General features: G+C 34.8%; 1 protein-coding gene across 8 annotated transcripts in view; it reads left to right on the forward strand.

Moving 5' to 3' along the window:
• Positions 1 to 17,518, forward strand: part of LOC131542001 (potassium voltage-gated channel subfamily KQT member 2) — a 62,798-nt gene continuing 45,280 nt past the window's right edge. For all 8 annotated transcript variants that reach the window (XR_009271638.1, XM_058778194.1, XM_058778195.1 and 5 more), the window contains exons 1-3: positions 1 to 407; positions 16,739 to 16,829; positions 16,911 to 17,037. Coding sequence is in view for 7 of the 8 variants with exons in the window: in XM_058778194.1 (XP_058634177.1) it covers positions 115 to 407; positions 16,739 to 16,829; positions 16,911 to 17,037 (511 nt within the window). In the remaining variant the exon portion in view is untranslated. The remainder of the gene's footprint in view (positions 408 to 16,738; positions 16,830 to 16,910; positions 17,038 to 17,518) is intronic.

Genomic DNA, 17,518 nt, shown 5'->3' on the forward strand with positions numbered 1-17,518 from the left:
GCTATTGGCTTCTCATTCCTCAGCGCCGCGCAGTGATGCTCGCACCTGGCGAAGGGCGGAAGAACCGCAGCATCAGCACCAGCGGATCTCCATGACGACAGCAGCATCTCCAGCATGGTGCAGAAATCCCGCAACGGCGGCGTGTATCCCGCGCCGCAGGCCGAGAAGAAGCTGAAGGTGGGCTTCGTGGGGCTGGAGGCGGGAGCCACGGAATCGAGCCGAGACGGCGCGCTGCTGATCGCGGGCGCTGAGGCGACGAAGCGCGGCAGCATCTTGAGCAAACAGCGCTCCAGCATCTCCGGGAAGAGGCCGCCGAAGCGCAACGCGTTCTACCGACGCCTGCAGAATTTCCTCTACAATGTTCTGGAGAGACCTCGAGGATGGGCGTTCATCTACCACGCTTACGTGTGAGTATCCGCTGGCCATCAAAACAAAGAGCTTCTGGCGGCTCACTGACTGGCATCATCTCGCTTTTGTTCGCGCACTTGATGAGATGTTTACAGGGTGGCGATAGAAGAAATGCTGCTTTCTGCTTCGCCTTTGTATCAATCGAACAAAGGGTGTTCCTTTAATATTAATAGTTCAGATTAGAACCCAAAGAACCCTTTCATTAACATCGTCTTGTGTTCCTTAAGCACTTCACGTTTACAGCGTTGTTCTAATGATAGAACATGATGTGACTTTTCCTCTGTTTATTCTGTTACTCTTAAAATGCTTTGTTTAAATGAAGATCTGCCCAGGAACGTTTCATATACTGCAGTGAATCGCTGTGTTTGGGACTTGAGGCTCTTGTTCCTTGGTAAAGGGTTGTAACATGACAGTGAACTGTTATCTGCTGCATTTCTGTTGTGCATGCCATGCATATTACAGAACTTATCGGAATAGAAGATGGTGCAGTTCCTTCCGGTTGCTCATTATATCATTCTTGGAAGATTAAAGCAATAGTATAATGGCAATGGTATTAATAGTTATGTTAAGAGCCAGATCTGCCCAAAAGAACCCTTTCAAGAGCATTGTCTTGTGTTCCTTGTAGAAAAGCACTTCACGTTCACAGCGTGGCCGGATTGTTAGCCTAATAGAACATGATGTGACTTTTCCTCTGTTTATTCTGCTATTCTTAAAATGCTTTGTTTAAATGTCCAAAGAATTTAGGCTTCTGTTCTTCACGGTAAAGGGTTGTTACATGACGGTGAACTGTTATCTGCTGCATTTCTGTTTGATATATCACTCTAAATAAGCTTTGTTTATATGAATTGCCTCCCAAAGTACCCTCTTAAATTGCAATGAATCATTCTGTTTGGGACTGTAGGCTCTTGTTCTTAATAGATGAAGGATGGTGCACAACAATGAACTGTTATCTGATGCATTTCATGCATTTGACAGAAGTTATTGCATAGAAGATGGTGCCGTTCCTTCTGGTTGCTTATTATGTCATTCTAAGATGATTAAAGCTTCTTTAATGGTATTAATTGTTCAGTTTAGAGCCAGATCTGCCCAGAGAACCCTTTGTGTTGAGGCTTAATGTTCTTTTGGCTTCTGTTCCTTTTGGAAAAAGCGTTTACATGTCTGTCATCTTTATAGAGTGGCAGGATTGATCTACTGTATTAATACAAGATGATGTGTCATTTCTTCTGCTAGATTATTGTATGACTGGGTTTTTAAAAGCTTTATTTATGTGAATAATTGGCATTAAGAATCATATATGCCCAAAGAACCCTTTTGTACTGAAATGAATCATTGTGTTTGTGGTTGAATGTCCTTTAGGCTCTTGTTCTTCTGGATGAACACTTGTTGTGCATTTCATGCATTTGACTGATGTGTACTTGTTTTAGCAATAGAAGATGGCGCATTTTCCTTCTGGTTGCTCATTATATCTATCTGAGAAGATTTTAATGGCATTAATATTTCAGTTTAGTATCCAGGTGAAATTAATCATCACAACTGGATTGTTTAGCACCAAAGTGAAGCTGTCGTCAAATTCCGTGCTTCAGTTTTGCATCTAACGCAGTTACGGATGTTTAACGGGAGATTGTTTTAGCAACAGAATATGATTCTGTGTGCCTTTTTGGTGGTTCATTATATCACTCTGAAAGCTTGTTTTGTGATACTGATAGTTATTATTTACCCAGAGAATCTTTTCAATGCTCAGATTTCATGCTCACAATGAAGCTGAAGAAATCCAATCGAATGTCATTTAGAGGCGCATTTCAAGCTTGTAAGAGATTTAGTTTCACATTCCCTTGTATTTGCTTGTCCAGAGCTCACGTCAACCTGCGTTGTTTCTCATTATCTCCACATCCAGATCTGGATCTTGTAACTCATACTGTATTATTACCCCATGATCAACACCGGAGGCAGAATGGCAAACAAATGTCTGCAATCACCGAAACATGCTGTAAAAACACTGTTTAATCAAGAACTGAAACAGAAAATACTGCATATGGTCAGTTTCCATGCATCAAATTACCATTACAATCATATACTGTGGCATTACATTGTGGTACTGAGTGATTATCTGTACCATGATTAATGTGTCAGGTACACTCTGTACACAACCGTTTTTGGTTCCACAGAGTTCTTTAAAGAACCATTTCTTTATAATCTGAAAAACCTTCTTTCGCCACAAAGAACCGTTTGTGAAACAGAAAGGTTCTTCAGATGTTAAAAGATCTTTATGGAACCATTTAGACAAAAAAAGTTCTTCTATGGCATCGTGAAGCACCTTTATTTTTAAGAGTGTATGTACCATTGTCGGTTGTATCAAAGTTTAATGATGTATTTACAGCATGTTTGGTGATATCAGCTGCAGATGTAGACGTGCTCACCAGCGACCCTGTTTTGAAGCGTACGGCGATACCAGTGCGCGTATCTTCACAGCATTACCCTCCGACCGCGTCTAATCTCACTCAATTAAGCGTGAGTCAGCGGCTCATTGAAGGCAATGTGAGGCGCTGGTTTCAGCACCGTGGCATGTGAACAGCTCCCATGAATCTCACAGCAGTCCAGAGACACAGATGCATGAGCAGGAACAGCATTTACACGCACTTCACATATAAAACAACACTATGACACTAGGTCATTAGATACAAAAAGAATGGAAAGAAAGATCATTGCAAATTGGATTCAATCTTTTTATCAACTAGTTATCTTTCAATTAGCACATGTTTTTATTCCGGTTTGGAACAGATTGATCGTAGGCCTCATTGATCTGAACTCATGCAGTGATTATTTCAAGAAAGTATACACAAATAATGCTTTTTTCACTGAGGCGTAAATCATCAGTGTTTATAACAGTTTAGTGCATTTTTTTTATTTTTTTATGTTAATATTTGTGATTTTTTTTAAATGCTAAAAAATCTCAAAAATACTCTTAATTGCCTCTTAATGGTGTTCTTAATTCTCTTAATTAATGGTGAAATAATTAATAAATGAATAGTGCATATTAAACTTAATAGTGCATATTACTCAGGACTGTAATGTAATCACGGTCTTTAGTTACCTGACGTCATATTGCCTTTTTGGCATCTGTTTTATTATCTTTTTGTCTTCACAGCTGAAAATTATTATTTTTTTTTTTCCCATTTCTCCATATATGCAGTTTTTTCCCCTTCCTATCTGATGTACTTGTTTCTCTTTATCTGGTTTACTTTTTATCATAATTATATTTAATTAAACAATGGACTCATTAGTCAATGTTATCATGAATCCTGAGCATCTGGATTATATCTGGTCAGATTAGCAGTTGTGTGGGTGTAGAGACAGGATTAGTTTATTCATGGTTCCTGCGAAGCTTTCTTTTCATGCCATAGTCGTCTTAGTCTCACTCAAATCTATTCAGCTGCTTTGGGACGCTATGTATAAAATGCATGTACTTAATGCTATATTTTAAGCTAGAAACACATTATATGTGTTGATTTGGTAGTCTGTAGTCAATAGTAAGGTGTTTTTGAAACTGTATTTTAGCTGCAGATGTGTCTGAACCGCTGTGTTTCCATGTCATGAAGAAGTATGCGGAGTAACAAGCTCAAGTCAGCAAAAACTGCTAATCGTAGTAGACAGTTTGGAAACCAGAGGATGAGTTAAATAAATAAATGACTCAAAACTGCGCTGACATGATGTTTTAGAGGTGCTGATGTTCACCAAATAACATGCAGTAAAGTCAAACGATGAGAGTCCTGATGTGAGTATTTCACAAACATGCAATTGAAGCTGTTACATACTAGAAAAAATAAATAAATACAATTTAAATTTATTGAAATATATATATAGTGTCCATGGTTGCCAGAACTTTACCATGAAAAATATGATAGCTACATGTTAAGTGTTGCAGGTTGAACATAAATTTACAATAAAAAATGTATATTGCATTAACTGACAGTAAAAAAAAAAAAAAAACATTATATTTCTTTAACTGAAATAGTTAATATACTAAATTATTGTAATGTGCTTTGTACCTTTTATAAGCTACATTAAAAACACAGATGATAAAGACATCATTCTGAATTAAATACCAATTGTAGAAGGTGCATACAAAACACCATAAAATAATGCAGTAAAAATTAAAATAATGACATAAAATGTAACATAAACCTAATGTACATAACTGATGAGATAATAAATAAGAAGAAACTGTAATTAAAGTGAAAAACAATCAATTGTAAGCAGTCACAAAGGGAATTATGTCAATTTTACAGTTTTTCGCTTTATTTTCTTAAGTCGCTGGGGTGTATTTGTAGCAATAGCCATAAATACATTGTATGGGTCAAAATTATTGATTTTTCTTATATGCCAAAAATCATTAGGACATTAAGTAAAGATCATGTTCCATGAAGATATTTTGTACATTTCCTACTGTAAATATATCAAAACTTCATTTTTGATTAGTAATATGCATTGCTAAGAACGTCATTTGGACAACTTTAAAGGTGATTTTCTCAATATTTAGATTTTTTTGCACCCTCAGATTCCATATATTCAAATAGTTGTATCTCAGCCAAATATTATCCTGGTGATGTATAAATAAATGATAGGTGATGTATAAATCTCAATTTTGAAAAATTGATCCTTATGACTGGTTTTGAACTCCAGGGTCACATATTTTATTATAAAATTGTCATTAGATGTCCCATTAGATTTATTGCAATTTTTCACTGTATGGAAACTTAAACCATTAACCACTTATTAGGTTTTTACTGCAGTGTTTTTATAATATTTTTACCATTAAAATTACAGTCATTTTATACAGTGTAGTTTTCCAGTTTTAGCTTTCACTAACATTTGTGAAAAAGGTGCAATTTTATGCAGTCTTCATTTACTCTATACTCACTATATTATGTGAGTGTGTTGCTGATGTGATGAATTTGGTCATCGTCTCGCTGTTAGAACAGACATATATCACACACGTCTCTCATGTGACGACATTGTGCTGTAAAACTCATGTCTTATGTGGTCTTTTGGTCGCTGCTGTCTTTCTGCAACCAGCGTCAGCAGTTTTCTGATTAAAACCCATCATTACAGAGCCAGGTAGACTGTGTGTGTGTGTGTGTGTGTGTGTGTGTGTGTGAGCTCTCAGCTCAGGTGTGAATCAGGCACCACCATTTAAGTTTGCTGTGAAAAAAGCAGCATGGTTTTAGGCCGACAGAGACGCGTCCGGGCAATCGGCCCTGCACCAGATGCACACAGTAAACCGTCTGATTCATGAGGCGCTCCGGCCGGTTTATATGGAGCTGTTAGTGTGCCACACCGTTACAGTGATGAAGGAGATGCACCTCATAAACATGCACTTTCTGATGAGCTGAAGCACTGATTTATAGTAACCAAAGAATCAGTTCAAGCTTTTAGTCTTGATGTGAATGTCAGTCCAGGTCTTGTGATGTTATATAATAGATTTGTGTGATGAACAGACACAAATGTAATCATTAATTATTGATAATCAACTATGAGCTTTTTTGTTTCACTCTTTCCATTTTCTTTGCATCAGAATAGCTTCACTTTTGTTTTTTTGTTTTTTTGTTTTTTGTTTTTTAACCTTGTGCATTTGTTCATTTATAGAAAAGCTTGAAATTGGCCAAAATGATTTAAAATAAGATTTTTTTTGATGTTTTTGAAAGAAGTCTCTTTTGCTTACTAAAGCTGCATTTATATAAAAAAAACAGTAAGAATTGTGAAATATTATTAAAGTTTAAAATAGCTGTTTTCTATATGAATCTATGTTAAAATGTAATTTATTTCTGTGATGCGCAGCTGTATTTTCAGCATCATTACTGCAGTCTTCAGTGTCACATGATCTTCAGAAATCATTCTAATATGCTGATTTGCTGCTCGAGAAACACTTCTGATTATTATCAATGTTGAAAACAGTTGTGATGCACAATATTTTTGTGGAAACCTTGATACATTTTGTTTTTCAGGATTCTTTGATGAATAGAAAGTTCAAAAGAACAGCATTTATTTGAAATAGAAATCATCAATTATCGATGTCTTTACTTTTGAGCAATTTAATGCATCCTTGATGAATAAACGTATTGATTTTTTTTTACAACAAAAATCTCCAAACCCCATATTTGTATTAGTGTAACGGTTTTCAACATTAATAATAATCAACAATGTTTCTCGAGCAGCAAATCAGCATATTAGAATGATTTCTGAAGATCATGTGACACTGAAGACTGGAGTAATGATGCTGAAAATACAGCTGCGCGTCACAGAAATAAATTACATTTGAACATAGATTCATATAGAAAACAGCTATTTTAAACTAACAATATTTCACAATTTTTATGTATTTTAATCAAATAAACACAGACCTGCTGAGCATAAGAGACTTCTTTCAAAAACATTCATCATTTTAATTATTCCAAAATTCGTCTGGTAGTGTGACATTTAGAGGTGAACTCATCTCTTTGTTGTAAAAGGGAAATGTCAGTCTGGCTGACGTTGTGGGACGTTTAAAGTGATTTGGAGGACTGTGTCTTCATGCAGAACTCCGTGTCGCTCTGTCTGTCAGTCAGGGAAGTAAAGCCTAGTTTCGTGGGTCAAAGAACAATCGTCCTGTAAGAGGGAAAAACATCACATAACTGCATAAATGAAGGCCTTTCGCTTTCTGCGGAGTACGATGATGCTGTTGCTGTTTTGTGGGTTGAATTGCACCATCTGAAAGCTGCTATTTCAGTCACACAACAGCCTGAGATGAAGTCAACATGAAAAGACGTTTAAATTTTGCAACCCATTTTTCCTTTGTAAAATGACATATTTTTGAGTGAAGCTGGATATTCACTGAGATGAAAGAGTATTTTATCTATCAGGAACTGATTGGACTGGTAAAATTGCTGTTTTTTGTCAGAATGAGTCAGATCTTGATGTGTGTGTGTGTGTGTGTGTGTGTGTGTGTGTGTGTGTGAGCATGTGTTGGTATTTAGCCGTCTGTTCTGGTCTTTGGCTTCGGTCCATTTAAATGACCAGAGCAGCTGCAACCCGCAGGAAGTTTAATGACCGAAATGAAGTTACAAACATCTCCTAGTGATTCCTCCACACTGTGGGAATAAATCATACGTGAGTGTTTTTATGTGTGCATGTGTTTATTACTATATGCCTTCATCATCATTTCATTTACATACATTTACATAGATCGGCTGAATGAAAGACGATGTGCATGATTGTGCCAGAATCATACAGCATCAGATAATAGAGCCCTGGAGCTTTGTATGATCAATCATCCCATTTCCATGGTGCTTTTCATTTAAACACAAGCACGCACAATATATATATATATATATATATATATATATATATATATATATATTTTTTTTTTTTTTTTTTTTAATTGTACATTTAAATACAATTAAATTAAACATATATGAAATTACCTGATATATTGAATATCTGATATATCTGAAAATTCTTTTAACATTTTTTTTGGTTCAATTAAATTATATATATATACCTGTATATGAAAGCAACAGACCTATATATACAGAGTTATAAATACAGATATACATTTTTTTGGTTCAAGTGAATTATGAGACGCGATCATATAATTTAATGAATTTGAACCAAACAATGTATATCTGTATATATAACTCTGTATATAGGTCTGTTGCTTTCATGATGCATTAGAAGCTCATCAGGGTCAGTTTAGTGGTTTATTAACTGTATTTATTGCAGCATGTGTGTCACAGCCCTAATAAAAGCATCAATCAAGCACACTGTCCTAACATGCTCATAAAGCGCACGCACACACACACACACACACACACACACTGACATGTCACCATCCGCAGTGAATCTGCCGTCTCAGAACATCTTGACCTGTGTGAAGATCACAAACATCCGCTGCGTCCCTCTGAGGGTTTACTTTCAGATCTTTTCTTCTTCTGCACTTTGTGTTTTTGATGGTGTTGTAGGGAGTTCCTGATTTTTTTTAAACTGATATTATATATTTCTCATATTTAGCAGCACATCTGTAATGCAGTAAAGCACAGACTGTGGTTTCTGTATCATTCTCTCATTGGCTGATGTGTCTCTTAAGGTGAGCATTAATGTAGAATTATGGACTATAACAGAGGAGAATGAATAGAAATGGTCAGTATTCTGAGTAGTACATATATTATAAACAGAAAGAATGTCGATATAGGGAAATTAATTAGACACAATTTGATCATTAAAATTAATATTAATTATTATGTAATATTAAAATGTTTAATCTTATTAATAATCTATTATGTTAATAATAATTCCATTTTAATAAACAATAAAAATGTAAAAAATTTTTTATAAATAATTCACCAGAAATTATCATTCATCATTTAGTCATCCTCATTCCATCCAAAACTGTATGATTTTCTCCTGTGAAGTTGTTTTGAAGTCCAAACAATTATGGACCCCATTGACTTTCATTGTATGTGGGCCAAATTTACATCTTTATTTATATATTTTTCTCAATATCCTTTTAAATATGGTTATGTTCTTATTTTCAATATCCTATTTAAATAACCTTTTGTCTAACAAAAGAAACTCATGCAGGTTTGGAATGACATGCATTTGTGTGTGTGTGTGTGTGTGTGTGTGACTGTGGTAAAACAGTAGTCGTGTATTGGTTCTCTCTCTCTTTTGTTGGGTGTGTCCCGTCCTGAACACTCATCCTCTTCACTGGTGTGTCCATCTCTCTCTCTCTCTCTCTCACTCACTCTCTCTCTCGAGTGAAAGAAAGAGTTTTGACAGATCGGTCAACCGAGAAACCCTCAGGACCTTCAGCCTCCAGATTCAGTTTTATAGTCTTACTGAACACACACACACACACTCCATCTGATGAGTGTGTGTAAGGAAGAGATCACAAAAAAATCTGAAGACAAATCCATCTTCAGTGGAGCACAGAAGTAGATGGTTTATGTTCATGCAGTTAAAAAGCATTGATAATATCACATCAGGCTTGCATGCTAAAATGCATTTGTTCTTCAAAACTGATCCTTTTGTGCTCAGTAAATGATGGTTTGTAGGTGTACTGTCGCTTTAAGACAGCGGCATGCAGATGAGTGTGTCACATGCTTCTCTTACCACCTTCACACTTCAGAAAGGACTGTTGTAATGAGTACAGGATTGTGCTATTAGAGTGTTTTCAATCACTGTCACACACACACACACTGGTTCATTTCCAGAGAGCCGTTTATGAGTGTGTGTGTGTGTGTGTGAGGGTCACGAGTAGGTGGAACTGCACCTGTGACGCCAGCGATTGCTCATAGTGCTCGTGTTCTTGTTAAAAGCGTTTAGATCTTGCTGCTGATTCCACACTATAATGCTCTGTTTATTATGCAGGTAGAGCAGAAGAGGTCAGATCATCATTTTTAGCACTTCGTTTTGTTTTTAGCATTTTACTTACAATGTTATTTAAGGTTTTTTGCATCAGAAATAGTCATAATTTAGTTTTATGTCAGTTTTCCAGCATCTCTCTGTTCAGATCAGACCGAAGCGATCCATTTTTTAACATTGTAAGCTGGAAACATGACAATATTGGTCAATTTTTTCCATCTTCTTTTATTATCAATGTTGAAAATATCATATTGTTATGGACACTGTGATACACTACCATTCAAAAGTTTGGGGTAAGATTAAAAAAAGGAAATTAATATGTTTATTCATCAAAGATGCATTAAATTGATCAGTAAAGACGTTCAAAATTAAACAAAAGATTTCTATTTGAAATAAATGCTGTTCTTCTGAACTTTCTATTCATCTGTGAATCCTGAAAAATAAAACGTATCACAATTTCCACAAAAATACGAAGCAGCACAACTATTTTCAACATTGATAATAATCAGAAATGCTTCTTGAGCAGCAAATCAGCATATTAGACAGATTTCTGAAGGATCGTGTGACACTGAAGACTGCAGTAATGATGCTGAAAATTCAGCTGCGCATCATAGAAATAAATTACATTTGAACAGATATTCACATAGAAAACAGCTGTATTTTTTGTACTGTATTGTTGATCAAATAAATGCAGCCTTGGTGAGCAGAACAGTTTAGTTTATGGTTTTCATCGTGCAATGAACTCATCTATTTCACAAGTGCAAGGCATTTTTAACTCATTAAGTTTTAACTCCTAAGAAGCCCAAAGTGCTGATCTGTGAGTGAATATTGCTGCAGGTCTTCCCTGGTCTTCTGTTTTAAGTCGTCTAATCACATGTACATGATAAGTGAAGCGCTGAAGGGAACACGTCGAGTCCGAACATCAGTGCTTATCGAGAGTTTTTAAATCACATTATCACTCTTATCTTGTTTCTCTTGTTTCTGAGATCTTGATGGATCTGCTCCACTCTCCAGTAAACCGTTGAGGTTTATTTTTGAGGATTTGATTATATTCACAGGTCTTCAGAGGGTTGTGAGGAGCGGCAGCGTCTCGTCATGAGCAGCACGTCATTAGTCTCATAGCAGCTGTAATTACTGTAATCAGGTGAGCAGAAGCTCCGGGAGCATCAGGCCTGCTACTCCAGAATCAAACAGTAAATTAGAAAAGAAACATTAACGCAGGAGGTTTAATGAGCGTGCTGATGTACGTGTGTGTGTGTGTGTGTGTGTGGTAGCATTTCTGAGTTCAGTGCAATTGAAATGCTTCAAATTACAAATCATTTCCTGAATTTGAATTTGAATTGATAAACGGGATATAGAACTGGAAATTGAATTACATGAACAGTGTGTGTCACTAATATCGTTTGGAGTGTAATGTGATTTTCTCTGAGTTTGAGCTTGTGTTGTGGTGTGGTAATTGACCGCGGTATTCATTGGGGTGTGTCTGATACTGACCTTAATGTCTGTGAAGCTCTTGACTGTAATGTCCTCATCAATGCTTCCTCTTACTAATTTAATTGTTTTAAGCTTTTATTGTTTCATTCTCATGAATCCATCTATCCACCCATCGTTCTCTCATTGCATGTGCCATATAAACATTAAAAGCTTTGTAAAGCTTTGCTTTTATTTCTTTTCACATTTGAATTTCAAATTTGCATGATGTGTTGTGATAAGTCATGCATTTCTTTGCACTGAAAGCGATGTGTGTGTGTGTGTGTGTGTTTTGGTTCCCTGTAATCACTGCTGGTTCATTCAGGAAATGGAAATGTAGTTTCTCTCTCTTGATCTCTCCTTACTGTCTGGCTGATGTATTGAGAGGCAGAGATCTACAGATGAAGGAGCAAATCAGGCAGTATGAGAGCCGTAGATGAGGAAACGCACTCGTGTGCATCCATTAGTGCGAACCAACGGAAATACAGCAGCTTCCTGTGAGCGACCGTTCAATTATCTCAAGGAAACCATCGTAGGACGTCCTGTGTGCTATCAGGAAAGAAAATCACACTTGAGATTGTGTGTGTGTGTGTGTGTGTGTGTGTCATACTGGTCAATGACAGGAACAGCTCATGCCGCTGCCTAATGACTTCTTAAGTTTTTAATAAGTCTTTAATGCCTTGTTTTCCACTTAAAACATCTCAATTTCAATAATTTTTTAATAAATTTACTTGAGAAGCAATAATCCATGGGATATTAAGTCTTTTCAGAGGATGCATCTTTAATATGTATGTTTTGTATGTTAATGTTTTTATTTTTATTAATATTAATATTTTCAACTAGTTTTTATGTTTTCATTTTAATTTTAAATGTATGTAAAAAAAAATAATATATATATATATATATATATATATATATATATAGATAGATAGATATAGATATTTATTAATTTATTTGTTAATTTAGTTTTACTTTTAATTATTTGAGTACAATATAAATTAAGTTAAAGTTTTTACATTTTGTTTTATTTAAGTTAATGTTTATTTTGTTTAAAGTAACAATTTTTTTTTTTAATGGTTTTATATTAGTTTTAGTTAATTACAAAACCCTGCTTCATCAGCAAAATATTTCACTAGTTTTAAGTATAAACAAGTGTAAAAATCTGCCAGTGCAATAAGACTATAATATATAGGCCTACTTATATTCACAATAAAATAGATGAAAATAAGAATTAAGAATATGATTTTTTTTTTTTTGCAGTGTGTATGATAAACCTTGACTAAATAAACTATGCTGATAAAATTAAAATAGACAATACAATAGATAATATAATTAAAATAGTTTGTTTTTCAAAAGTCCAGTATTGCTGTCACATCATATGTTGTGTTTTGGATGATGATATACTAGTCTTTACTTCCTTAACCAGGTAAATCAGAAAGATCACGTTGACCAAATCTCACGCGCATTCACTAGTTAGACTGGCTCTGACCAGCATAAACCACACACGGAAATCCATGTTTTGTGTTAATGCACACATTAAACTCACTGAACGTAAAGATCCTGAACCCACTGGAAACCTGCTTGCGTCCCGTCCCTCGTGCTCTCAGCAGGAGGAGAGAGATGGCTCTTCTCCGTATCGACCTGGGTGTTTTGTTCGGGGTCGATAATCTATAATTAGAGCTGTAGTCTTGTCATCTAATCCACTGGACAGAGGCTGTTTGCCGGACCAGAGACGCGACTTCTGGACGGACTGGACTCAGTAACACGAGCCGTACGACAGCAGACCCGCTTTGAAATCAAATGTTTGATAGATGCAGGATGTTACAGACGCAGCAGTAACACAGATCATATCCTGGCAGAAAATTACTCTAAACACAACAAAATGCAATGCAAAATTTAAAATACACAAAATTCCTTCATATTAACAGACTTTTCTTGGAGTGAAAGGGACAGGTTTTTAAATGCATTTGTGAAAAGTGGTAAACAGCTCAAATTTCAGACAATATGATCTTATGATCATGCATTTGACAGAAAAATCATGGTAACACCTTGTTAGTTCAAGTGAATTCATTGTTAGTTCATTTCAAAATGTACTAATGCATTTTTAAAAATCAAAGTTGTATCTGTTGACATTAGTTAATGCACTTTGAAGTAACAATTGCATTTTTGTTAACTAACATTGTTAGATTATATAAACTAATGCATTAATGCTAACAAATGAGACATTGGAAAGTGTTACCAAAGTTGTAAAAAAAAAAAAAAAAATGGCTAAGATTATAGAGCAAATGTAGACTTCTGAGAAAATGACCCCAAGTAAAGATCTTCAATCTTCTGGGTGGTTTAATTTCACTCCCGCAGAATACCAATAAAGCAGAAAGCCATGACAGAAAGGCCTTGTTTTACATTGATTTTATCATGTTTAATGTGTGCTGTCAGGCATGACATGAAGTTGGGTTATTAATAACTAGAAAATGTGTGATGTGGATGTTGTGGGCATTGCTGTGTGTTTCTAAGATGATCTGGTTGCTAGGTCATTGCTAGGTAGTTCTGCGTGACTAGTCAGTGTTTAATGTACATACAGTATGTGACCCTGCAGCACAAAAGCAGTCATAAGTAGCACAGGGTATATTTGTAGCAATAGCCAACAATACATTGTATGGGTCAAACTTATTGATTTTTCTTTTATGCCAAAAATCATTGGGATCTTAAGTAAAGACCAAGTTCCATTAAAGTTTTTGTAAATTTCCTACCATAAATAAATCAAAACTTAGCATTGCTAAGAACTTCATTTGGACAACTTTAAAGGAGATTTTCTCAATATTTAGATTTTTTTTTGCATCCTCAGATTCCAGATTTTCAAATAGTTGTATCTCAGAAAAATATTATCCTATCCTAACAAACCATACATCAATGGAAAGATGATTTATTCAGCTTTCAGATGATTATTATCCCTTATGACTGGTTTTGTGGTCCAGGGTCACATATATAATTTTCGGTTTATTTATTTTTAGTGTTTTTTAGTTACTCAAATTAAACTAAAATGAGAAATGTTGGCTGAAATAAAATAAAAACTATTTTAAAATGTTTTAACTATTATTAATTTTATTTTTAAAAAAAATGTATTATTATTTTATCTCATTTAGTTTTCATGGTTTTAGTTTCAGTTTTAGTTAACAATAACCCTGATTCTAGTTAACAAAATTGGCATTCAGTTATTTAGTTAATGCACATCTAACACCTACGGCAAACACCTTTGATATGATCCCAACACTGAAAAGTTTGCCTGGCAACAAAGACAGAGAAAAGAGATTGAATTCCCACACAAGCGCTCCGATTGGCCGTTCCGCTGAATGTCCCAAAACCCTGTCTCACGTCTTTCTCTCTATTGTGTTCCTCTGTATCTGTGCGTGTTAGTGCTTGCTTTTGCATGTTCTTTTCATCTAATCACCAGCTAATTAATCCTTGTTAAACACAGAACAGTCCAAGCTCAAGTTCCCCCTTGATATTCATTAGGAGAAAGTGCTGACAAAGATGTTTGTGAGAGTGAAAACAGAGCTAAAGAGGCAGAAAACCCCTCTGAAGTGCTGTGAGTCGATGCGCTGTAGCTGAGCGTTATATTACGTCCGTGTGTACGTTAAGTCCAATTACACTTTACATGCCCGCAGGGAAGGATTACTGCGCCGCGTCCGTCCACAGACTCTTCCTCCTGCTCTTTACTGACTGAAATTATGTTGCTGTGAAAACAGAGAAATCAAGACGCAAGAGTGTCATTTATCAGTACAGTGTCATCACTATCAATCACTGTTACTAAACCTGTGTGAATATTAGTTTTTACCTTTCCATGAACCTCTAACACGACCTCGCAGAGAAAATGAGATTCTTCTATTATCATGATGTTAAAGTAAAGTGAAGAAAAAGTGAGCCTGTAATAGAGAAAGATTTTGAAAGATCAAAATACTTATAATGCATGAAAATAATACATAGAAGTCAAATTGATCATTTTGCTACAATATTTATTTTTCTTTTATATGTCATTTTAATTTTTTATTTTTATGTGTAATAAATATGTGTGTATATTTATTTATTACGTTTTAATTTTTAATTTATTAAACAAAACCTTAGAATACATACTGAGGAACATGAAATCGAAATATATAAATATTTTTTTAATAATAAATATCAATATAATATTATGTATAATAAATATGTATATACATGTGTATGTGCATGTGCATATAATCATTATATTATATTATTATATTACAGTATATATGAACTAGTGCTGTCAAACGATTAATCGCATCCAAAATAAAAGTTTTTGTTTATATAATATATGTGCGTGTACTGTGTATATTTATTATGTACATACCTGTATAAATACACGCACATATAGTATATATTTTGAAAATAATTACATGTATTTACATGTATATATTTATATTAATATAATTTATATTATATATAAATATATTTAATTTATAAACATAACATATTTTTCTTAAATATATATATATATGCATGTGTTTGTATTTATATATACATAATAAACAGCACTAATATGAACATATATATTTTATTAATTAAATTTGTATTATATATGTAATATATTTATATTTAATATATTTTATAATGTATTTAAATCATAATAGTATTGTACATTTTGCATATTAATTTTTGGAAAAAAATAAAAATAAAAAACTCTCAGTTTCTCTCCTTATTCACCTGTGCATACAGCAGTATCATTTTATTTTGCACTATGAAATGTCTTTTGTTTTCTAATACTTGTTTACTATTTTATTATGTAAATTATGCAGTCTAATTTTGTCATGTAGCTTGTGATGTAACTGCTTTCTCTAAAGGTCAGCTGTTGGTTTAGTTTAGCTGTTATTTCTCTGTAGAGTAGTTGATAGCTGCACTTTTTGACGCTTTCATTAGATGATAATATAAAAACACATCACTCTGTAGAATTTACTGCCTGGGTCGGTGTGTTATGAGAATTATAATGTTTGTGTCAATAAATAGTTTGTGTAATGTGGTCACGCGGAGGGCTAGCGTGTGTTAGCTCCAGCCTGATATCCCGCTATTCCTCATATGTCTGCGGCTGAGCGCCGTTAGCAGCCAGCTCAGCACTTCCTGCAGGATTCTTATTGAGTTTGTCGAGGAACCGCAGCAGAGCTCACACTGACAGAGAGATGGTGAGAAAAACAGTGTCAGCAATGCAATTACCCACTTTAATGTGGCATTTGAAGGACAGATTACACCGATACACTTGCTTTTGGTCTCTATTTGCTGGATAATTCCTTCTGAAGACCTTAAAAGGTGCAACCTGATCAGCTTTAGATAAAGTAGTTCATTATACCAATCAAATTTACTGTATTAATACATGCATTTGGTTTTATTTTGCACATATCACATGCAAATGCAATGCACATCAGGTAAACTGGTTTTTCTCTTGTCATTTCAGTTTTCTGCTGGTTTTCTCCTGTCTGGTTCTGTCCGTGTTCTCCACCATCAGAGAATACGAGAAGAGCTCAGAAGACGCCCTCTACATCCTGGTATGTAATATCACAGAGGTATAGATTTAACATGTGTGCATTGACCTCATGCTAACATGACGTCTGTCTGTGTGTTTGTAGGAAATTGTAACCATTGTGGTTTTCGGAGTGGAATACATTGTAAGGATCTGGTCTGCAGGATGTTGCTGTCGATACAGAGGATGGAGGGGAAGATTAAAATTCGCCCGGAAACCTTTTTGTGTTATCGGTGAGGATTTCTGAAGGTCTGCCAAGCTACACGGCAATTGTTTTTTTTTTTTAAAGCTGTAAATGAAGATTACTGGAGTGCATTTTACAGGAAAATGCCATTTTAGTCTTTCTACTTCAAAATGTCATGCACTTGCTGTTTCTTTTAATAATTCATGAAATGTATTATCAATTACTCAGTGAAAATAGTCAAAGTAAATCCAAAGTAATTTTTTAATGCATCCTTTTATTCATCAAGGACGCATTAAATTTCTCAAAAGTGACAGTGAAGACATGTGCGAACGAATAGGAATGCTGTTCTTTTGAACTTTCGATTCATAAAAGAATCCTAAAAATAAAATGTATCACTGTTTCCACAAAAATGTGCAGCAGCACAACTGTCTTCAGCATTAAAAATAACCAGAAATATTTCTTGAGCAGCAAATCAGCATATTTGAATGATTTCTGAAGTGACGCTGAAGACTGGAGTAATGATGCTGAAA

This window comes from Onychostoma macrolepis, chromosome 06 (assembly GCF_012432095.1).
Source record: "Onychostoma macrolepis isolate SWU-2019 chromosome 06, ASM1243209v1, whole genome shotgun sequence".
In the NCBI taxonomy this organism is placed as follows: domain Eukaryota; kingdom Metazoa; phylum Chordata; class Actinopteri; order Cypriniformes; family Cyprinidae; genus Onychostoma; species Onychostoma macrolepis.